The 24120-nt window shown below is 41.6% G+C and overlaps 2 protein-coding genes across 4 annotated transcripts in view; both read right to left on the reverse strand.

Moving 5' to 3' along the window:
• COPG2 (COPI coat complex subunit gamma 2) overlaps positions 1-3346 on the reverse strand; it is a 131135-nt gene extending 127789 nt beyond the window's left edge. Inside the window, exons 1-3 of one of the 3 annotated variants that reach the window (XM_079931401.1) lie at positions 3248-3346; positions 2035-2087; positions 1392-1472 (exon numbers count right to left, since the gene is read on the reverse strand). In XM_079931401.1, coding sequence (XP_079787527.1) covers positions 1392-1472; positions 2035-2087; positions 3248-3284 — 171 coding nt within the window. In that variant the 5' untranslated portion in view covers positions 3285-3346. Of the gene's footprint in view, positions 1-684; positions 718-1391; positions 1473-2034; positions 2088-2881; positions 2967-3247 lie in introns of those variants that run through there. The other 2 variants (XM_079931402.1, XM_079931403.1) reach the window with 2 other exon arrangements.
• Positions 3347-3717: 371 nt separating this feature from the next.
• The window catches only part of TSGA13 (testis specific 13), a gene marked incomplete at both ends in the record, with an annotated part of 36417 nt that continues 16014 nt past the window's right edge, over positions 3718-24120 (reverse strand). Inside the window, 7 exons of the mRNA XM_079931953.1 lie at positions 3718-3887; positions 7058-7185; positions 7756-7895; positions 12415-12621; positions 13507-13578; positions 15446-15524; positions 16983-17016. Of these exons, the coding sequence (XP_079788079.1) occupies positions 3718-3887; positions 7058-7185; positions 7756-7895; positions 12415-12621; positions 13507-13578; positions 15446-15524; positions 16983-17016 (830 nt within the window). The remainder of the gene's footprint in view (positions 3888-7057; positions 7186-7755; positions 7896-12414; positions 12622-13506; positions 13579-15445; positions 15525-16982; positions 17017-24120) is intronic.

The following is a 24120-nucleotide window of genomic DNA, read 5'->3' on the forward strand; positions in this document are numbered from 1 at the left end:
GGGACTTCCCTGATGGTGCAGTTGTTAAGAATCCGCCTGCCAATAGAGGGGACACAGGTTCGATCCCTGGTCTGGGAAGATCCCACATGCCACGGAGCAACTAAGCCCGTGCGCCACAACTTCTGAGCCTGCGCTCTAGAGCCCGCACGTCACAACTACTGAGTCAGCACGCCACAACTACTGAAGCCTGCGCGCCTGGAGCCTGTGTTCCTCAACAAGAGAAGCCACGACAATGAGAAGCCCGCACACCACAATGAAGAGCAGCCCTCGCTCGCTGCAACTAGAGAAAGCCTGTGCACAGCAACGAAGACCCAACGCAGACAAAAATAAATTAATTAATTTAAAAAGAAAAAAAAGTGCAAGTGGATCTATGTTTCATGAGTGCAAATATTTTTGTTGGTTTTGTCTGCTACATCCCCAGTGCCTAAAACAGTGCATAGAACGCAGCAGGTATGTAATAAATATATATGCTATATGACCGAATGAAAACTATTCCTGAATGTTTACTATGTGTCCAGGACTATTCTCAGTACTTCGCATTTATTGTATCATTTAATCATTATAACTTTATAAAACAGGTATTAGCATAATCCCCATTTACAGAAAAAGACATTAAGGTACAAAACAATTAAGCGCAGAATCATACTGCTAGTGGTGGAGTAGGGAAAATAAATACAGGCATACCTTGCAGATACTGTGGGTTCAGTTCCAGACCACAGCAATAAAGTGAATACTGCAATAAAGCACGTCACAGGAATATTTTGGTTTCCCAGTGCGTATAAAAGTTATGTTTACACTATATTGTAGTTTATACTGTGCAACAGCATTACGTTGAAAAAAAAACAATGTACATACCTTAATTTAAAAATACTTTACTGCTAAAAAAAATGCTAACCATCATCTAACAATGCAGGGTTGCCACAAACCTTCAATTTGTAAAAAAAATGCAATAAAGTATAATAAAATGAGGTATGCCTGTATAAAATTTGAATATTAAAATCAAAGTTTTAAAATAGTAATATAATATACTCCCCCCAAAAGGATAAAATATCTATCTGGAATTTGTGTAAGATTTTGCAATATATTTTTATTTTCTGAACATATCTAAAAAACATGTTTTAATATTAACTAATACTTGTTAAATTCAAATCAACGTTGAGATCCTACCATGTGCTTAGCTGATTTGGTACCTCATGAATAAAAAAGAAGTGTCTGTCATACTCCTCGTCCTCAAGAAATTTTACATATTATTATGTTAATCAAACACGGTAAATTTTAAAATTAAGTGAATTTTTAAAAAATAAATAATTACACTTGCCAGAAAGTACTTCACTGCATGTTATGTATTTCCATCCCAGGACACAAATCTGAGGAAAATCAAAATAATTTACCTGGTTCAATAAGTAAAGAATCTTTGTAAGAATATGCAAACATCTTCTTGGATTGATGGGCGTTTCATTGAATATACGAGCCTGTGGAAACAAAAAACATTGCTATATATATTTTCTATCTTTGCTATCACAGACTACAGAAAATCAACTTAAATAAAGACTATTATACATTTTAATCACAGTATCCAAATAATGTTGCTTACAGTTTTCAACTTATTATGTTATATAATAAATTATTAGATGTGGCCTAGGTTTTCCATTCTATACTATTCACTCCCTTAGGTCTGCTACTTCAACTTGTGGGCTTTATCTATTAAGTAAGAATCACAATATTTATCTACATCATTTGAATACAATAGGCTTAATATCTATAACTTCCTTCAATAACCTTGCACTAAACACCTCCTTGGTGTTTTATTTAAAATTCTCAACATGTGACAGAGTCTACATATTTTTGCATTTCTATAAGCTCTAGACTCTCCTATGACAAGTAACCCCTCTTCTTTTTCCCTCAAGTATATATTCTTTGAACTCAGTTGCATTCCTTAATTCTTATTTTGTATCAGAGCATTCTGGGGCTCTTTGTCCCCCATTCTAAAATGGAATAGAAAAGAAAAAAACACACTATACTTCCAAGCCATACCTCCTGTAAGACAGCACTCTTCTCCAGATGCCGAAAAGGATTGGAGCCACTACCTATGTTACGGGGGGAAAAAAATGTCTTTAATAGTTGTCCTACACAAACTTACTTTCTACAGAAGGGTACTGAATGCTTGGGAAATCTCACCCAAGTGAAGTGACCACTTGGATTTCACAGTGATAATCATTACTAATATGCATACAAACTGATTAAAATCCTTCTGACACTAGCTCTGTCTGCTATCCTGTAAGATCCTGTACTTCTCTTTTGCAGAAACCCTGCCTGAAATGAGTGTATTCTTTCCCTGCCTTCTTTTTACATGAATGTTAGAAATATCTGTCATGTCCATACAACTAAAATTAATGAGACTGTGGTAGGGTCCTTTGGATTTCCCTAAAGGAAAGCACTATTTTATGTGTTTCTAACATTTACTGTGAGGAGTTTATCAGAGAATTAGATACACGTCAAGCTGGAAGGGGCCACAGAGGTTTACTAACCCAACCCTCGACCACACTTAGAGCAGCTATCAATCACTGAGGGTTTGGGGGGGGGGGGGTTGTTTCTTTTTGTTTTTTGAGGTGACTTGGCATCTTCCTCATTTACTCTGGACCAAAGACGGCTATCAAGATGCAACTCACTTTTGGATGCTTGAGTATTAAACGAGCTAGGTACCACGGAGCAGGCTTGCCCGCACGGAAGTGGACAAAGCAGAGGTCCCCGGGGAGACTGCAAGGTACAGACACCACAAAGTTCACAAACACACTCAGTCCCGTCAATCCCAGACCCACCGTGGGCCTTGCACTACCAGCACCCCACCCCACCCCGCCTCTCGCAAGCGCACACTCACTACCTCCGCCACCTGCCATGGGCCGGACTCTGGTGGGCAGCCCAGCCCTGGCGAACTGGAGCAGGTGGCTCCGAGGAGCTGAGCCGGAGGAGGGGGCTGGGGGCGGGGCCGCCGAGCAGCCCGAGGCTGCGCGCGAGCGCCCGGGCGCTCGCGCGCGACTTGAGGGGAGGCTCCGGCGCCCGGGGGAGGGGCTAGGGGCAGGCCCCCGGCTGGAGAGGAGTGGGTCGGAGGAGGGGCTGGGCTCCAACTCCGGCCCGCCGGCACACCGGCGCCCACGCCCCCAGGTCCGCAGTCCCCGAGAGCAGGTGGCGGCGGGCAGGGGAAGGGGGCCCCGCGGCTGAGGGTGGGCGTCAGACGCCCCGCGCGTACCAGACTCCTCGTCCTTCTTGTCGAATTTTTTAATCATCTTGGACGACTTCCCAGCGCCCAAGCCCACCGCCACCGTCCCAGGCGCCGCAGCCAGCAAGCGGAAGAAGCTGCAGGAAGGTCGGCCCCGTGCTCTGGCGCCGGTTGGGCCGCGGTCCCGTCACTCGGAGAGAAGGCCCGCCCTCCCCGGCCGTCGCCGACCGCTCTCAGCCCCAGGGGACGTGGCCACGCCCTCTCTTCCTCCCCAAGCCGGGAGGAGGCGGGGCCAAGGGTGGGCTCCCCGGGGCCGCGTCCCCGCCCCTACGGTGACAGGTCGCTGCAGGGGGCTCACCACGGCCCACCCTGCAAGCGACCCGGCAGCCCACGCCCGGAGAGGGCAGAGTGAGATTTTATTTGGTTGGCACGCCCTAAATGGCGACTTCTCCAGGCCGCTCAGTCTCTGGAGAGAGGCGAGGGGCATGTAGGGCTTGTTTTCATTTAATGACACTGGCGTTTTTTATAATCCACTGCTGGGCCCTTCCGTTGCGGAACGCGCTCTCTCCTGGCGCGGTTCTGGTGGGCTTCTCCTCCAGGAGTGATGAAAGGGTTAATGGTTCCCAAATCATCTGGGAAGTTGGCAGGTAGCTCCCTGACTTCTTGGAGACTGCAACAAAGCACAGGGCACCTTCGTGAATGTGGATTTCCAGAGGGTTTAGGACACTTAATGTGAGACGTAAAAAGAGATCCGCTCGGAGGGCCGAGAAAGCTGCTCTTTACTCTGAGCAAGAGGATAGGTTTTGGACCACGGACTACCATTCCAACCTTCTTTATAATTCTTCCCTTCATCAACACCCACCAGTTTAGGGTCTTCCCTATTTAATCCCACCCCTTTCGAACGATTCCATCTGTGGCCATTTTGACGCTTACATAACGCTTAACTAAGTGAAGGAACTTTCACTTGTATATTCATGTTCCTCTTAGCCTTTTCAGTTCTCCTGTCCGAGAGTGTAACTAAGAAACTGTTTCTACCTTTGGCTTCACTGTCATCACTTTTTCCAGAATCTCTTTCAACTTATGCCCTTCTTGGACGCCTCCGTTGTGGGCTCTTCTTGCTCCCATCCCTCCCCCCCCCCCCCATTTTGAAGTATTATGCCTTGTAAATATCCCTTAAATTTGTTTTCTTGGGCTTCCCTGGTGGCGCAGTGGTTGAGAGTCCGCCTGCCGATGCAGGGGACACGGGTTCGTGACCCGGTCCGGGAAGATCCCACGTGCCGCGAAGCGGCTGGACCCGTGAGCCATGGCCGCTGAGCCTGCGCGTCCGGAGCCTGTGCTCCGCAACGGGAGAGGCCACAACAGTGAGAGGCCCGTGTACCGCAAAAAAAAAAAAAAGTTTGTTTTCTTATTCCTACTGCTGTCACCTTAATTCAGGTCCTATCTGTTTGTTTCTTGGACAGTCTCCTAACCAGCCTTCATGGCCTGGTAATCTTTTACCAAGCAAGCAATTCTCTGTGTAATCTTTCTTTATTTGGATGCCTGGTAAACATGGAAAATTATTGATGGAAGGAGGAGTTGCTAGGTTCTCTTTTACGTGAAGTAGAGACACTGTTTCAACTTCACAGTGGATTGTCTTTGTTTAGGAAAAGCACAATAATGGGCCCTTTAGATACATAAGTATATATCCACTCATTTTTCTTGAGGGAAACTGTAAAGTCACCATAATTCTAATAAATGCTGCAGACTGAGATGTTAAGTGTTCTGTTTAGAAATGTAAACTGGGATACCTTAACAGAATCATGCCCTTGAAAAATCAGAGAAATTCTAATCTAGATTAGATTCTAGACTGGAGAAATCCTTCCAATATAGATTTAAGCTGAACTGCTTCCAATATAGATTTAAGCTGAACTGCTGATATCCTGCGTATGGTATCATTTAAGATTTAGCTCTGACTAAATGTACTATTTTATGTTTGCCTTATCTGGCTTATAAAGCTCAAAGCTTGCTTTCCATGTGGAGTTTCCCTTGAAGGAAATAGATGTTCCTACTGATTTATTCTGGGGGCTGAAAATAAACAGGCTTAGGGGAAGGAGCTACCTTTTCCCCTTCCTTGGGCCAAGGGTATTAGGAGCCTAGGCAGAGACAGTGCTGGTAAGCCAAGAGACTCCCAAGAATGGATAATGTGCTGGGGGCCTGTTGGGGAGTATGAAGGGACTGAGGGGGGGTTGAGGCTGAGCCTAACAGTGTCCCCTTTTAAAGCAAGATAAATGACTCTCTGCCAGCCTTTAATTTTTCTTCACATCTATGAAGTGTTATTTAATATCACAGCTTGGTTTTAGCTGTATATGGGGAGTTAAGAGAGGCAGGAGGGATGTCAGGTGGTGTGGCAGATAGGTACAGAAGGAGCAGAGACACTTGAAGAAGCCAGGTAAGGGATGGTACGATATGACCTCATACCTCTGGAACTGTGACTGTTTGAGCTGAGGATGGCTGGCAATCGCTAGGATGGCCTTGTAGAACAGGGAAGCATACCTTAGGGAGTTCCAGAAACTGCTCGAGGAGAGCAGTCCTGTAGGAGAAATGAACCTTATCTTGGAGCCATAGGCTGGTGAAGTCTGGGGAGCCATCGATTATACTTCTAATACACAAATGTGTGTTCAGTGCTCTGAAATTTTTCAGTGGGTCCCAACCGCCTGCTGGATAAAACCTAAGCCCTTATTTATACAAATATACAAAGCCCTTCATGACCTGGCCCATCCATATGTCTTACATATGGAAAGTGCTATTATTATTGGTGCTTGATAAATATCCAACACGAGTAAGTGCCCCATAAATGTTGCTAAATGAATGACAATTTGTGAGGAGCGTTTTTGTTGTACCCCTTCCTTACAACCTTATCCCAAACCTCTTCCACGCCATGTCCTGCCTCAACCCCAAAGAGACTCATGGACCTCTGAGACGCATAGCTTATCCTTTGGCCCTTCTAGAACAGTTTTCCTCGAAGTGTGATATGCGTACCACTGGGTAGTTTTAGGTGATACTTAGATAAACATTTAAAATTTTAATTATTATGGGACTTCCCTGGTGGCGCAATGGTTGAGAATCCGCCTGCCAATGCAGGGGACATGGGTTCGATCCCTGGTCTGGGAAGATCCCACATGCCGCGGAGCAACTAAGCCCGTTCACCACAACTACTGAGCCTGTGCTCTAGAGCCCGCAAGCCACAACTACTGAGCCCTCGTGCCACAACTACTGAAGCCTGCGCGCCTAGAGCCCGTGCTCCGTGACAAGAGAAGCCACCGCAAGGAGGAGCCCTCACACCGCAACGAAGAGTAGCCCCCCGCTCGCCGCAACTAGTGAAAGCCCACACTCAGCAACGAAGACCCTACACAGCCAAAATAAATTAGTTTTTAAAATGTAATTATTATGAATTTGATTAAATGTTTGAGAGAATTGTATAAGAGAAAAAAAACCCATGTGATTAGTATATCAAACCCATGATGGCAATGATATAGTATTAATTAGGACAAAAAAATAATTTGAAAGAAAAACATTAAGTAAATAACAGGGCAAATAACTCATTGACCAAAACTAGTAAAGTGGTAGGTGATGTAGTTTGGAAAACACTATGCTAGAGCTTTCTTGAAATGTGAGGATTGAAACAGGGTGGAAAGCCTAGCACCACTTGGGCCTCTATCAGTTCTTGGCTTCCATGCTAAAAGGAAAACTAGTCCCCAGAACCTCCAGGAGAGATTTGCCCTTATCTCTCGTCCCCATAGTTTGTCCCTCCTGCCCACAGCTCCATCCCATAAACCATTGTTTTGATAGAGAGGACCTTACCGTCACTCCTCAGATCTCTTTTACAGACTGGAGCAAAGTTGAGCTGAGGGTACATTTTTTTCTGTTTTCTCAAAGCACAGACCTTTGAATACTTCCCTTCACTCTTGAAATCCTCGTCCGTGGAAAACCTTAACAAAGAAAGCTCATTTAGTAGATCCTAGGGTGAGGGATTAATGGAACCACTCACTGCATTCTCAGATTCTGGAGGAGAAGAAAGGACCGTAGGATTTGAGGGTGTTCATTGGTACAGAGCGGGAGTATTGTTCAGTGGAAGGGATGCTTCTAGAACCTAGCATTGTAAACCTATGAGGGAACTCCAGAATCTCCTCTCTCCTCTCTAAACAAGATATAAGCTGCTCCTATAACCAGTTTCAAATCAAATCTCATACATAGCAAATTGTTCCTATATCACAACCCTTAACAGGCACCGAGAGAAATTTTTTGTTGTTGCTTCCTCAAAGCATGGACCTTTGAATACTTGTCTTCACTCTTGAAAATCATTCTTGTGAAAAACTTTAGTTTTGCATTACTGTTTCTCTGTTGCTAAGGTAGAAGTGTGGTTGGGGATCATGTAGGGAAGCTGTCCTATTATTACACAGTTGTCCACATTCCGTACAACTGAAAAGTGTTTGTTAAATCATATTGAAAAGAGATAGTGACACGAATAAGGAAAAGGTAAGAAAGAGCCAGGACTTCACCTAAACCATTGTTCTCTCTTGGATTTAGGGTCCTCCAACAGTGTCACAGGGAAGACTGGTTTCAGCCCAGATCTTAACTTTTTTTTCTGATACATCAGAGGTAGGAAGAAGTTCTCAGTGGGCTTGTGCTGATGACTTTCCTGCAGCAAAGGGAAGAAGAGTAAGTGAGGGAGTTAGCTGAGTCTCCTGGACTTACTGACCTAAGCTCCTGGGCTAAGCTCCCATTCCCCTAAAATCATGCAGCAAAACCTGCCGAAGAGGGAAGTAGGGATGCAGAAACCCAAAGAAGAGAAAACAGTTCCCTGGGTGGGCTAATACCTGTTGGTTTCACAGCCAGACGATTTGTACAAAGTTAGGTCAGTTTCCTAAGTAATCAATTAAGCTTGCCCACTAGCCATTTGTAGTAAATGGAAGAAAAATTTCCCAGGTTTTGTGAAGGATTCAACTAGTGAATTGCTTAGGAAACCAAACATTTGGTAATAAATTGGGGAATAGATCCATGGGATTCTACCCACCTTTCTTGGAGTTGGCTGTCTCATTCACATCCCATTCTCTGTCTGCAGTGAAAAGGCCACAGAATGGGATGTTTTGTGAGGTAATAATTTCATCATTATTAAAGTCATAGAATCAAAGACTTTCAGAAAGGATCTTAAAGACCATCAATTCTAACCATTCATCTGACACTCTTATTCCCTCCATAGTAACACTGTCAAGTGGTCCATCTTCCTATATCTAAAAACCCAGCCTGCTTAATCTTTGATCAGCTGATTGCTATCCCCTGTAACTTCTACCCTACAGTCCAAACGGAATAAATCTAGTGTCTCTTCCACAGAATCCTTAAAGAATTTGAAGAAATCTATCACGTTCCCCCTGAGCGCCCTCTCTCTTCCAGGCTCAACATTGCCAACATTTTGAACTTTTTTTTTTCATATGACATGGCTTTGGGTTCACTGTTCTCCTGATTTCTCTCATTTTCACTCATTTGAGAAAGTTACAACTTATATTTACACATTATGTTAATAATTATATCTATATAATGTGTGGCAATCTGAAATGAAAACAATATGCTAGCTGTAGCAACTGCAGGACACATCCTATTAAAGTCTCTATTCAAATGTCATTGCTGCTTCTGAGAGCCTTCCCTAACTACACTATCTAAAATCACCACTCACACCCATCACCCTCCATTCCCTTATCCTGCTTTTGGGGCACTTAACACATTATACATTATCCGTGCGATTGTTGGCTTGCTTATGGTCTTCTACCTCACTGGAATTAAACTTTGACTTAGTCACTGATAGATCCTTACTACCCCATAACGTTGCCTGGTACATAGTAAGTGCTCAATAAATATTTGTCGAATGAATAAAAGAATGACAATTAATGAAGAAATAACCAAACTAATTAATTGACCCATACTGAACATTTTTGCTCAGAATTTTCAAACCTCTTTTTTAGAAATGCTTGCTGCTGAACCAAGTCTTTTCAATTCTGTACTCATTCTCTTTAAAGTCTTCCAATTTTGAGGAACAGGAATTCATTTAAGTTACCTCAATTAATAGGGGTTTTACGGTAGCAGCATGTGTGCCTAGGACCTAAGACACAGCTAATAATCTGGCCACAAAAGAGCAGAAACCTTAGCAGAGCTAGACCTTAGAGCAGAAAAACAAAAATAAAAAACTTATCTGGAATCCAAGGCAGCACTATCTAGGACCACTACTGCATGAGCTTGTCTATCTTGTCTCATATCATTTAGCATTATGTCATTAACACGCTTCCTACTTTCTTCCTGTCTGCTTCCTTCTGTCTCTAGTGTTCATTCCTTAACTTTACCCTGTATATCTTTTTACCTACCCACAGCTTCTGCTTATTCATTTCTACTTCAAGCTGCCCCTACCTTCTTCCTCATGGTTTGACGTTTTTATGGCCTTCCTCTACATGCCCTTTCACGTTTTATTCCCACAGCCTCAGTCTTTTCCTTTCCCAATTCAGATGCCTGGGAGCAAGAATATGATTAGCTCAGGGATTTTGGTTGTTGATAAGTTACAAAACCGAGCAGGACCCTGTGGGGCTCCTGGGCACAGAAGCCTTTCTGTCCCCCATTTCTTGTTCATAGGGAACAGACTCCAGCCTCTAGCCTCCATGACCTTCCTTGAGTTCAAAAGGGAAAGATTCGAACAGTCGCTAATCAAGGGAGGAGCAGGCAAGAAACCACCTGAGGCGAGATTAAAGGGACCAGAGAAGCTCCTCAAGACCACCTGAGATTAAAGGAGTGCAGGCCCTGCACACACCCTAATCTTATCAGTAACCTTTGAACCATTACTGTAAAACTGCTCATCAAATCCTCCCAGGTTTGGAACATAGTTTTTCAGGGCAGGAGCCCACTGTGTCTCCCTTTGCCTGGCAAAGCAATAAAGCTATTCTTTTCCACTTCACCCAAAACTGTCTCCGAGATTTAATTCAGTGCTGGTGGTACAGAGGCCAACATTTTGGCATCAGTTAGTTGGTTTAGGTTTTGGTTTGGTTTTTGGGTTTTGTTTGTTTGGTTAGATTTGGGGGTACCGATCGACACCACAGGTCACTAACCAGCCTATGAATTTTGCTTCACTGGATCAGGTGGCCTTCTCTGGTCCTAGGTAGGCATAGAGAATTGAGTCTAGTTATTCAGAATAGGACCTTTTGGGGCATCCTATTCTTCACAAACTGTGGTAGGGCCATGTCACTTAGAAGGGGCTGTGAGTATAACAATCTCTGTGATAGACATGTCTGGTTCATTCTTCAACTTGATTGCTGGTACCCACACTCTTCTTATACACATGTCTGGGTGTAGCAAAAGAATGCTTCTTTTGTGCATAATCTCAGGCTCACAAAAGATTATCACATTTGTATAGTAAGAGAAAGGGATGCAGCATGAATATTAAAGAGGCATTCTAGATATTGGGCATTTCCATCTTCTTGGACTTCTTCCAGATAGCCCCATAAAATTACCATGCTGCCAGTCTTTGACAATCAGAGCCTTAATACTGCCTATTAATACAATTTGGCTGGTACCACAATTTACTCATGAGTATGATCAGGTCCCACATGTGACCTGGAAGGCTCACAAAGTGCCAGCTGTTGGAAGAAAGCTCTTCTTGCACCAGGGTTACGTGATAGTCTTGTATTTCCTTCTCTACCTTGAGCAAGGCAGCCCTGGCTTGACATTTGTTCCTCTCAGTGTATGTTATCCACTACCATGAGAGACAACCTCTGAGGTTATGTCCAAATGGCACAAATTCTGAGACCCAAGGAACCATAGGCAATGAATTAATTAACTCCTTTGTCAGCATATACCACTGGATATTAGCATTTTATCATCCGTTTGGAAAGGAATCTCTCACTGCCATCCATCTAGCTGATAAGAAATACTAATTCCATATTGACCACATTTTATTATAACAGTCTGTCTTGGATCATTCCACTCCCAGCATCAAATTTCTGTAATAATTAGATTTTTTAAATTTACACTTTCACTTATTTAATTTCTTCTTGTTATATTAGGCCCACTCTTAAGGCTGTCAAGATCTTTTTTAGATCATATGCTTAAATATCTCTTAATTGATTTTCTTCATTTCCTCTGTTATTGATTTATTCAATTCTTCAGCATCTCTCACTTTGACAATTGTAGTAATAATATAACTAATCTTACCGATTTTTTTCTCTTCCACAACTAATACACCTTTCTCTCAACTTCCTAAAAAGGTCTTCTAAAATGCAAATTTGATTTTACCTTTTATCTCCTGCCATTTACTCTCTTACATTCCCCTAAATGCTCCTCAATTTCTCATGTCTCTATGCCTTTGCCCTTCCCACTGATTGGAATATTCTCCTTTTTTTTTTTTTTTGGACAGGGGTCACCTCTTTTGTAAAATCTCCTTGATTACTTCCTTTCCTCCAATAAAGATACTGTTCTCTACTGTATATTAGTGTATCTTGTATATTCTTTTATTATTCATATATCCTGGTATATAATAATTACTTTTTATATCTCATTTATTGATCTGTCTCTCCTGTTAGACTCCAAGCTCCTTCAAGATAGAAACTGTCTTGTAATCATCTTCATATTTTAGTTCTTAGCTTAGTGTATGTCCAGTAATTGTTTATTGAATTGAATTTGAACTTCTCTAGTGTATAACAAAGTCCCAAACATCTGGCTGTTGTGATAGTAAATTTTCTGTTCTCCCCTTCTGACACCCAAGAGCAGTGGGTATAGAGCATAACCCTTTACCCCTTTCCCAATTTGATATTCGTTTCTGTTCCTTGTTCGTCATTTCCTGTTTTATCTGTTGCTACTTTATACTCAACTAGAAAGCCAGTGGCTAGTTTACCCTTTGTTAATTACAAACTAAATATCTTTGACCAAGGAGGAACAATTTTGAATTAAGACCCTCTTTTCTCTGTGTAATGAAGTTTCATGACCGAAGTTTGTGCAATTCTGATTCTGAGTATTTCCCAGGCTCTCAGATTCTATTTGGTGAAGCATATGGCAAAGAATAAGAAGGAAGAGGTTGCGTCCTGAGTACCATCTTCCACGTTAGGTTAGCTCCCTTCTTCAAGCTAACTCCTAATTCTTCAGGATCCTTACTCAGGGTGCCAGGAAACTTCCCCAGGTGCCATTACCTTGAGCAGTAACTCACTGGAAAAGTATTTTGATGTCGTGTCCTTTCCTTGATGGTCGATTGAGCAGGGAAGTGGGTTGTTGGTCATAATCAGTAAGGTCTTATCCTGATCATACTCTGTTACTTTCAATGTGAAGCTTTGAATTTTCCTGTTTCGAGCCAGGAATTTATGCAGTGCAGTGGGCTTCAAAGGCTCATAGTACTGGGCCTGAGCAGACAGAAAGATTTCCAGAGAGACAAAGGGATTAGTTCAAGAGCAGATTAACAAATCAGTTGGCTAATCTTTTGCCTCTATGGGGTAGGGGTAGAAGCCGGACAGGGGCTGGGTTTAATAGAAAATGTCTGAAGCTCTCTGTCCCTTTCTTCTCTCAGAGCTTTTCCCTGCAAACAGACCAAGGGGCTGGGGAAATGAGATGGAAAAGTTTCCACATTAAAAGGAGCGAGATGACTTCATTCTTGTGGAAAAGTTGTGCCCAACATTGTGCCCAAGAAAACAGGACAAGCAGAAGTTTCTATGTTCAACCTAAACAGCCTTCTCTACAACCCACTCTGAGGCAGAGGAGGGAAACTGCCAGGAACCAAATCTCCTAGTTCAGAGAGCCCTGAGGGGGCCAACACAGCCCTTATCTGCATCTTCCTACCCACCAACGTTTCTCCACAGGCACAACCACATTAATATGCAGAATAAGCACAAAGTTAAAAAAAGGAAAAGCAGTCACAAAAGACAGCATGTCACTTAAGATGTAGTGGGGGAAGGGGCATGCCCACTAAACTTGCTTTTCCATCAGCAGGAGGAAGGTGGAGGATTAGAGAGAGAGGAAGGGAGAGGGAGAGAACAGAACACTTCCTGATTCGAAATATGTTTTCTCAATTAAAAAAAAAAAATCAGCTGCAGGAACCACCTTCTTCCCAGTCCCGCCCTCCTCCCTCACCACCATTCCCAACAGTGTCCTGAGAGAGCTCTGCTTCCCTGTCCTAGGAGGATGCACAGTCACAGAAGCTGGTGACACTTGGAGGCACTTGGGATACTCTGCAGTGGGCCTCAGCTGAAACTTGCTGTTGGAGATCTTGGGGGAATGCTTTTATCACCTACCAAATTTGGATGGACTGTGTAATGGTGAAGGTTCTCTGGAACAAATTTTGATTGCCCGACTGCATCAAAAATCTAGAGACAATAATCAAAATTAGTATTTCAAGTTGTACCTATTCTAAACAATATTCCATTCCTTACCTCACCTTAGTCTGGCTAAAATCTGGTCTCTAACTTAAATTAAGTGAGAAGAACTCCATGCTCTGCACCCTGGGTTTCTGGAATGAGAGCCATAGCATGGAGAGCTAGGTTCTAAGGCACCCTGACAGGGTAGCTTGTACATGGAAATGTGGACCAGCTTTGTGAAATGTTAGGAGCTGTTAGGAAGTGAAGGGGTGAAATAGACAAGGGCAGCATCAAAGTTTAGACCGGGACAAATCATCCCTAGAGCTCACACCTCTTTCTTCTGCCTTTTCCATCTCTATAGAAGGGAAATCAGGTAAAAAACAAAACAAAACATGCAAAATCAGGTGAAAAACAAAACAACCTTTAAGGAGAAAAACAAGTTACAGAAGGGCAATAACTTAAGGGTTGTCGGTGAAAGGAAGCCTGGGGGATAACTGCTTTCGGGGCTGGGGGCGGCACACAGAAGGGAGAAACAATGGTGCAGTCTGCATTTTTGAATATTTCTGTGACATATGATTCTTCCAGAAATGTGGCAAAAAGTAATTGAATTTTGGTAACCCTTCTGTCTACCACTTTGTGTTTTTCTGCTGGTGGTGGTGCTGGTGATTGGTGGATTGCTTGAGTGCCATGTCTGGTGGTAGAGTTGCTGGACCTCCTCCATCTCCTTCTGCTGACCCCCAGGGCTGTTGCCTGGCCTCTAGCTTAGCCCCAGGTTATCTAAGGATAAATCAAAGGGACAAGAACACAAGGAGATAAAAGCTCTGAGTTATCTCCTTCGGGCTTGGCCTAATCAGGAATCAGATAAAGAGCACAATCCTGTCTGTGGATGAGCATTTCTAAAGATTGCCATGCCCCCAAGGAGGTGATATAGTAAGCTGGGATTCAGAAGAAAGGGAACTCACACTGAACAGGTGAATGCGGCAAGAAGGTGAATGAAGAGGGAGATAGTAAGAGTGGGACAGAACTGTGTGATGAGGGGAGGAAAATGCCAGGAGTTGGCAATTTCCAGGGCTTGGAGGAGGACTGTGGGGAGGATTAGCAGAGATATGCCATACATTCTTTTAGGAATGCTGGGATGAAATAGGGGACAAATCCAAAGTTGCAATGATTTCATTTGTGTTACCTTCTGTAAAACTGAAGTTCCTTTGTTCAAAACAAAAATACATTTGAAAAACTGGCTTCACAGATATGACATATATATTTAGAATCACAGACGTCTCGGGAAAATTTATTTGGGAGAAGATGTGAAGACTTTTCCTTTATAGTTGTTTTTTTTAATTAATTTTTTGGGGAAAGTCTCTGGGAAAAATGTTTTTACTCCCAAATTTTTCTAAGGTATTGCATCTTGTTTCCAAATTAGTCTCCAGTAGTTGACTAAATCCATAAGAATGTCCAAATTGGAGTATGTTTTTAGTTTTATGTTGAATTGTACTATCTCTGGCTGATGAAATAAAAGTTGACCTGGAAAATTCACTTGAATATGATAAACCTTGGGAAGCAACCAAGCTATCCAAAGGAGTTTTGTTGCAAGAAGTGACCACAAAATCAAGTTTAAGTCAGGGCTTAACACTCGCTCATCCCCTAAAATAGATTTCTGGTCCCTGGGTTTTGATTCTTTGCTGATATGTCCCTGTCTCTTCCCTTTTCTATGTCTCTGTTTCTCTTTCATAAAGTTAGATAAATTAACGTTGCTTTCTATATAAATCTTGACCCCTTTTTGCTTTTCAACATGAAGTTTGTGAGACCCAGCTTATAAAGTAGTCTAAGCAATTCCAAAGAAAGATTATAAGTGAACATTGCTAATGCTCTTTCTTACCTCATCACTATCAACAATTGTTTCTTTCTCAAATTTAACTGGGCTAGTTCTTGAAGTCTTTGATTTGCCATACTGAAACCTGAAAAAGAGGCAGAATATCAAATTATTTTTTTCTTACTCAGAGTCTTGGTCTTCTACATGTTCTCAACCTCTCTCAATGAAGTTTGGGGACATGACTTAGAAGAGCCCAGTTTGGGTGATCACTGATTGCGTATGTATGGGTAGTAAAGAACAGGACTCATTATTCAGCCTGCATGCTGGGCTCTTCAGTGTGAAGAGTTAATCAAGTGGGACCTCTTGAAGACATGGTGACAACTAATAAGTTGATTTCTTCTAAAATAGGGGTTTTAAGAAATGCAAATTAAAACCAAAATAAGCTATCACCTCACACTTGTCAGAATGGCTATTACCAAAAAGAACACAAATAACAATTGTTGCAGAGGATGTGGAAAAAAGGGAGCCCTCATACACTGTGGGGATGTAAATTGGTGCAGCCACTATGGAAAACAGTATGGAGGTTCCTAAAAAAAAAACTAAAAATGGAACTACCATGAGACCCAGCAATTCTACTCCTAGGTATATATCCAAAAAAACCCCTGAAGATACTAATTCAAAAAGATACATGTACCCTAATATTCATAGCAGCATTATTTACAATTGCCAAGATATGGAAGCAACCTGAGGGTCCATCAACAGACGAATGGATAAAGAAGATGTGGTATATATGTACAATGGAATACTACTCAGCCATAAAAAGAATGAAATTTTGCCATTTGCGACAACATGTATGGTCTTGGAGAGTATTATGCTAAGTGAAGTAAGTCAGGCAGAGAAAGACAAATATTATATGATATCACTTATATGTGGAATCTAAAAAATAAAACAAACTAGGAAATATAACAAAAAAGAAACAGACTCACAGATATAGTGAACAAAAAATAGTGGTCACCAGTGGGGAGTGGGAAGGGGGAGGGGCAAGATAGGAGTAGGGGATTAAGAGGTACAAAGTACTATGTATAAGATAAATAAGCTACAAGGATATATTGTACAACACAGGGAATATAGCTAATATTCTATAATAACTTTAAATGGAATATAACATTTAAAAATTGTGAATCACCATGTTGTATACCTGAAACTTATATAATATTGTACATCAACTATACCTCAATTTAAAAAAAAAAAATAGGAATTTTAGACCACTCAAGGAACTGGCCTAGTAGACTGCTTAGGCAAATTCTTTTGGGCAACTGGACAATCATAATACCCTTAAAGACCACCTACGGTTTTGAATGTCTACCTGCATACTCTTCTCCACATGGAAACAGCTCTGCCCTTGCCAATAATTAGCCAATGATTCCATGAGAAGGGATACAGTTAGTGGAACTTCCCAACTAAATTTCCAATTCTTAATGACCATGCTTGGATTACTGGTTCCCTCATGTACCCAACCACATCTAAGTTTCCTTACCTAGAATTAAGGTAATAAAAACAATCATCAGTGGTAAATATTCTCATAATCTAAACTTTCATTTACTTTCCCATCTCCCTCTTCTCCAGATACCAGTTCCCTTTGGAGAAAAAGGGCAAAAGTTGCAATATTTAGTAACAAAGTATTTTGGATTCCTTGACCAATTCTTACTAAACCCATTTACTGCCCTAACATAGTGAAAGATGCTCATCAGTAAGATTGGGTTACTTAAAATAAATAGCCTGCTTTCTCTTTGGAGGTTAAACTAGCTTAAATTAAGTAGGACCCTGGAACTACCTCAACTAAACCTCTCTCCTTTAAAAATGAGGGTGGCAGAGTAAAGACCAAAACAAGAAAAGTAGAAATGGCCAAGCTATGTAGTTGATAGGTCAACGGGCTATAGCATGGTATAAATAATCCCAAATCCAGGATCAAATCCCATCCAAGGATGGCTCACTTCCATCTATTGCTGGCCACCAGCTGCATCATTAACTCAGGCCAGAGGTCTTAAAAATAGTCCCCAGGAGAGAGGGTGACACATTGTGGGTAGACCAAAATAAATTCACCCCCACTTAACATCGTAGAGTTGGTGCCCTTTTGATGTGTACTATTACCTTAAGTTATCTAATAATTAACACTATATTATAGGCTTTATTGTAGCACTTTTCAAAATGATTCTTTGGTATCTAAGAGGCAGCACAGGATCCCAGATACTCTTGTTCAAGGCCAAGTTAAGGCATAGAACTGCATGAAAAATGCTTCTTCAGCCCAGCAGTGTCCATATTTGACAGCCCGGCATTTTTCTTTTGGTAAAGCTACTCTAGTTGCTGTATGAAGCACAGATCAAGATCTGATTTTTGATCCAAGGACAGTAAGTCAATTAAAACGTTTTTAATGAGTGTCTACTCTGTGACTAGTACTTTTCAAAGTGATATGGACTACAAAATGAGTCTGTATAAGAAGGTATTCATAACTTGGTTGGGCAAAAAAGACTACACACTTGGCCTGTCTCTTTTGGCCCATTACTGTTCACTGCTAAGTGGGCCAACCCAAGGCAAATATTCACCCAGAGGCCAAACTCAGTGCCTCTAAATAGTCCACGTTCTGCAGGGGTTCAGTTCAATCCGAACATTCTTTTCTTAGCATATTCTTTGTGCTCAGCCCCATTCTTGATCCTGTGTGAAAACAAGAGGAGACTTATTGATGCCATTGTGAAGGCAGAAAATGCACAAGACATGATGATCCTTGCCCTCAAGAACTTAAGTTTAGTTGGTAAATGTGGGGAGGGAAGAGAAAGTGATTGTTAAATATGAAACAATAATGACAAATACATGCTAACATATTAGGTAAGTCAATTCATTTCTTGGGGCCTCAATTTCCTCATCTGTAAAAATAGAGTTAACCAAATGATTTAAAGGTGACGTTCTAATTCCATGACAGTGGTGAGATTTACCTATATAAAGAGCTGAAATAAAATTAATTCACGTGTCAGTTGTGGGAGAAGTTTGGAAGAGTAGCCATCCTTTAATGTATACCTCCCCTCTCAATATAATCATACTTTTCCAGATATTAGTCCTGACTGGAAGGTTATTTTGTTTTTTTGCTGTTGTTGTTTGAAGTGGTAAGACATAAAAGTGGGGAGGTAGGATGAGATCAAATAATGGGGGCCCTGACAATTAAGGAGAGCTTTGATAAGGCCTATTAGCCCAAGCTCCTATAAAGCCTATGGGTTTGGAGGAAAGATCTATATTAATGTTAATAGTTTTGATAGGTGATTGCTCAGGCTTTATGTCTAGTTTGAGTGTCTAGACACAAACCCTAAATATGACTATCTAGAGTTTATCACTAGACTGAGTTAACCTCTGAAACTTCCCTTCAAGGGAAATAGACTAATAAGCTTTTCACCCTTTTCTCACCTTTAGTTTTTCTGGAATGGTGAATCCAGCTCACATGTATATTGAAACTAAAATAAGTAGGAGCCAACAAATTGGGGGATATAAGGCTTGTGCTGTTTGTCTGCAAACCAGTGTGGGGAAAAACATCACACAAACACAAAAACTACATCTAAAATAAGAATAGAAAGATGGAGTGTACAATACCTTGAAGGACATTAGGAAAGCTTAGTTCAGGGAAGAAGGGGAAATTCCTTGACATGGAAACTGTCCATTTTGAAAATATTCTAGCGGAGACACAGGGAATTTGTGATGAAAAGGCAATCTAGAATGCTGAGGTGTTCTATGTTCAGTCAGAGAATGAAAAGTCCAAAGATTTTCAACAAAATCTGCTATAATCTGCTCCAGTTTGTTTTTCTAACCTATGACTCCCCAACATACACACACACTGACCCTTTCACTGTATCTTTTTGAAAAAAATTTATTGAAGTATAGTTGATTCACAATGCTGTGTTAATTTCTGCAGTACAGCAAAGTGATTCAGTTTACATATATATATACATTTTTTTTTCATATTCTTTTCCATTATGGTTTATCACAGGATATTGAATACAGTTCCCTGTGCTATACAGTAAGGATATATTTTCACTGTATCTTAATCAACTTCTGCCTTAGCCAATGTTTTTACCCTTTTCCTCAGACATAGTGAACATTTATTTCTCTTATTCTCCAAACTTAAAACTCTCTCCCCAACCTCTTCAAACCATTTGAGTCTTCTTCTTTACTTATGTTACTACTTAGGCCTTTCTTCTTCAGAGAAGACTTTCCACATCAATCTAATCCCAAATTCTAGCATGCAGGTACTGTTTTTTTGTGCATGCAATTATATAGTAAATTGTTATTCTATGTATACTTTTCTTATATGCAGGTTGTTTGCTCCCTAGGCAGTAAGCTCCTTGAAAGTGAAATATGAATTATATATATATTATGTTTGTTCCACCCACAGTGCTTTATACATTAGGCATTCAAAATCAATATTTGTTTATTTCAATATATTTGCCAAACATCTATGACATGTTAGGCACTGTCGTAGGTAATGGGAACTAAATAAAAATTAAATGTACTCTTCGACCTCAAGGAGCTCACAGTTTAACCTAGAAGACAGATCAGGAAAGAGTGGAATGCAACACGTTGCAATGGGCATGTTAGAGAGAAGTTCAGGATGCTAGCGGAGTAGAGAGGAAGAGCACTTAACCTGGATGAGGAGAGACAGGGAGAGGTTTGGAACTAGTCCCTAAAGTGAGCCTGGAAAGGTGAGTATGAGTCAACCAGGTGAAAAGAAGAGGAAATGGGCATTTGAGAAAGAGGGAGCAACACAAGCTAAAACATGAACATAGAATAAAGCATGTCTTGTTTAGGAGCATTGCCAGTAACCACAGTATGCCTGGAACATAAGATTTAATGAAGGGACTTCCCTAGTGGCGCAGTGGTTAAGAATCCGCCTGCCAATGCAGGGGACATGGTTTCGAGCCCAGGAAGATCCCACATGTCGTAGAGCAACAAAGCCCGAGCGCCACAACTACTGAGCCTGCGCCCTAGAGCCTGTGAGCCACAAACTGAGCCCGTGCGCCACAGCTACTGAAGCCCGCGTGCCAAGAGCCTGTGCTCCGCAACAAGAGAAGCCACCGCAATGAGTAGCACGTGCGCCGCAACCAAGAGTAGCCCCCACTCGCCGCAACTAGAGAAAGTCCGCGCAGCAACGAAGGCTCAACGCAGCCAAAATTAATTAACTTTTAAAAAAAGATTTAATGAAATGGTAGCAAGGGATGAGACTAGAGAGGAAGCCAGGGTCTAAATCCTAGAGTGAAGTCCCTAGAAGAAGCTTGTAGGTTATTCTATGAATAATAAAGCACTATGGAGGGATGTTAAGTAGGGATACTTTGAACAGTATATATTTTTAAAATACAAAAATGGTGGCCATGTGAACTATAGATTGGAAAGATGCAGAGGCATTTGAGAAAGCTAGTTAGTATTGAGGAAGGTTTGAGAAGGGTGTATGGCAATTTTTGCCACTCACCCCTGTTTCCTAGCCCTGGATGACTTATTCAAAGATGGCCAACCAGATTTTTTCTACTAGGAATTTGAAAGTTTGATAAAGACAGAGAGATGAAAGATGATTGTAGCTGAGTTACCTTACCCAGTGTCCCAGACAAGTTTGAGCTCCACCTGCTAAGGTCCCCAGAAACGCCTCAGATCTAGTCTTCCTTGAAGCATGGTTATTCAGTTTTCCCTCCAATTCTGTGAGCTTTCCCAATGTCTTTTCAAATAAATACCCCTTTTTTGCTTAAATTAGTCAGTTTGTTTCTGTTGATTGCAACCTAAAAAGCCTGAACTGATATAAGGTCTAAAATAAGGTAGTGGCAATGAAGAAGGATAAAAGAAGGAGATCTGAAAGATGTTAGAAAGGTGGGATTAATAAGACTTGGTAACCGGTTGGATCCATGGGCTCATGAATATTATAGTCACATTTCTAGCTCAGTTACCTGAGTGAATGTGGGCGCAATTTACTAAAATGTAGCATAAAGAAGATGGAGTCAGTTGATGAATTTTGGTTTTGGTCCACTGAGTATGAGATGCAGGTGGGGACAGTGTCGAGTAAATGGCTTAAAATATGCTTTTGGGAAAGAATTACACATTTGGGAATCAGCATCAAGTATATATGCTAGCTGAAAGTATTGGAGCCAATGAGCTTAAGCAGGAGAAACGGTGGGCTGAAAAGACACTAAGGCACGGGACAGAGGCTCAGATAAAGCAAACGCTAAAAGAAGAACATCACAAGTGGATGGTGTAAAGAATGCCAAAAAGGAGTGGCCAGAGGTTGGAGAACCAGGAGAAAGGAGATGTTCACATAAATGGTTTCACTCATTCCTCTGTTCAGGCTCTGGCCCTCTATTCTCCATGTCTCCCTTTTCTCCATGTGGCAGGCCAATCCAGAAATTTGAATTTGATTTCTGATAGAGGGAAGAGGCCCCTCAGACATGGCTTTCTCTCACTATTTTAGGTATTAATATATGGTATTTGTTGCCACCATTTGCTTTTTATCATTCTGCTCAGCAATGGCTACAGGTCAGGACTTCAAACTATGAAAGCTTCAGACTCACATTTACTCATTTATTTGTTCATTCATGCAGCAAATGCCAAATATTTATCAAACACCTGCTGTGGGACTTCCCTGGTGGCGCAGTTGTTAAGAATCCACCTGCCAATGCAGGGGACAAGGGTTCGAGCCCTGGTCCAGGAAGATCCCACATGCCGTGGAGCAACTAAGCCTGTGCACCACAACTACTGAGCCTACGCTCTAGAGCCCGTGAACCACAACTACTGAGTCCGCGTGCCACAACTACTGAAGCCTGCACGCCTAGAGCCCGTGCTTCACAAAGAGAAGCCACCGCAATGAGAAGCCCCCACTCACTGCAACTAGAGAAAGCCCGCATGCAGCAACGAAGACCCAACGTGGCCAAAAATAAATAAATAAATAAATTTATTTAAAAAAACAAAACAAAAAACCCTGCTATGTGCCAGCGCCTCATCTAGGCTCCAAGAATACAGTAGTAAACAAAACAGACAAAAATCCCTATCCTCTTGGAGCTTACATTCTGGTTGGGGACGAGATGCAATTGCAGTTTACATCTGCTCTTGGATGCTAACAGATATCTCAGACTTGACAAGTTCAAAATAATTCTTGATTCTCCCTCCCCATCATTCCTCCCTCAGTTTTTCCCATCTCAAGAGGTGGCACTGCCATTTATTCGATTGTTCAGGCAGAAAGCTTTGGAGTTATCCTTGATTCCTCTTATTCCCTCAACTACACATCCAATCTATTCATCGTCAAGACCTATTGATTCCATTATCCAAATGTGTTCCAAATCTGACTGCCTTTCAACCACCCTGGTCCAAGCCAAAGCTTCCTTTCACTATGGGCTGCCTAAAAACAATTGCAGCTTTCTTTGTGATGAATCTCCTTTGCAGGAGATGAGGAAAAGGGGAAGTAATGTTAGGAAGTGAACAATATGTCAGGCACAGATTAGATGCCTGTTGGCAGGTCTTATCAGCTCTATTTCCCTTAAGAAATCAAAGACATTTGATAAGAAAGAATTCTAAGTGATCTTTCTCAGGCTTTTAGAAAGAGTCTATGAATTATGGTCCAAGTATTCCATTTCCCTGAGTTTGCATGGTGGGCCTGCTTCCCTTATGTCCTCATGAACACTTGGTTAAACCCAGAGACAGTGTTAAACACACAGGAGAAGGGGAAGGAAAGAAGCAAATGTATTTCTGTAGATAGATCTTTTTCAAATGAAAAATTAAAAAATTACAGAATTTTCCTGCTCAAACCCTCTCAATACTTCCTATCACATTTAAAATAAAACCCAAACTCTTTACTATATTATACAAGATCACCCTTCTCCCTAACTTCATCTCCTTCTAGGCTCTCCATCATGGCAGCAACTCTTGCCATCTTGGACTTCTTGCTATTCCTTGAACACGCTAAGGTCATTCCCTTTCAGGGCTTTTGTTAATTCTAGTCTCTGGAACACTCTTCACCAAGAACTTCCAATGACTTACACCCTCACTCCATTCATTTTTCTGGGCAAGTGTCACCTTATAAGACAGGATTTCCTTAGCCACTCCAAATAGGTACTCTCTCCCAATGAAATTGTATCTCTGTATTATGCTTTATTATTCTTCAAAGCCCTTCGATTTACCTGAATTTATATACTTTTAAATTTATTATCCATCTCCTTTAGAAGAATGTACACTGTAATGTGGCAAGGATTTTGCATGCTGTCTTCACTACTATCTCCCCAGTGCTTGGAAGAGTACTATTTGATACACAGTGGACACTCGGCAAATATTTGTTGATTGAATGAGTAACTGAAAACCCTGCTGAAAAATTCCAAGTAGACTATGTGAGTTTGGGGGCTTGATTTATTATTGCTACGCATCGTTGGTGGTACTAAATAGCCATCCCAAACCTTCTCCCTTTTTATCTTGTTCTTAAAGAAGAAGTAGGTGTGAGCAAAAATCAGCGTGGAACCAGAATCGAGGGTTTTATGTGGCTTATCAACAGCCTCCTTGAGGCATTTCCCTCCCTACCCACCTCTGCTCTGTGCTCTCAGTTTGGCTCTGATATGTCTATTAGTTTTGAGCCAATCACATTTGTGAATACCATAGCAGTATAGCCATGACTAGATGAAGAGGAAGAGGTCTATTCTTACAAGAAGAATGAAACAATACCATTGGAAAGGCTGAAA

Source organism: Stenella coeruleoalba, assembly GCF_951394435.1.
Source record: "Stenella coeruleoalba genome assembly, chromosome: 9".
NCBI lineage: Eukaryota > Metazoa > Chordata > Mammalia > Artiodactyla > Delphinidae > Stenella > Stenella coeruleoalba.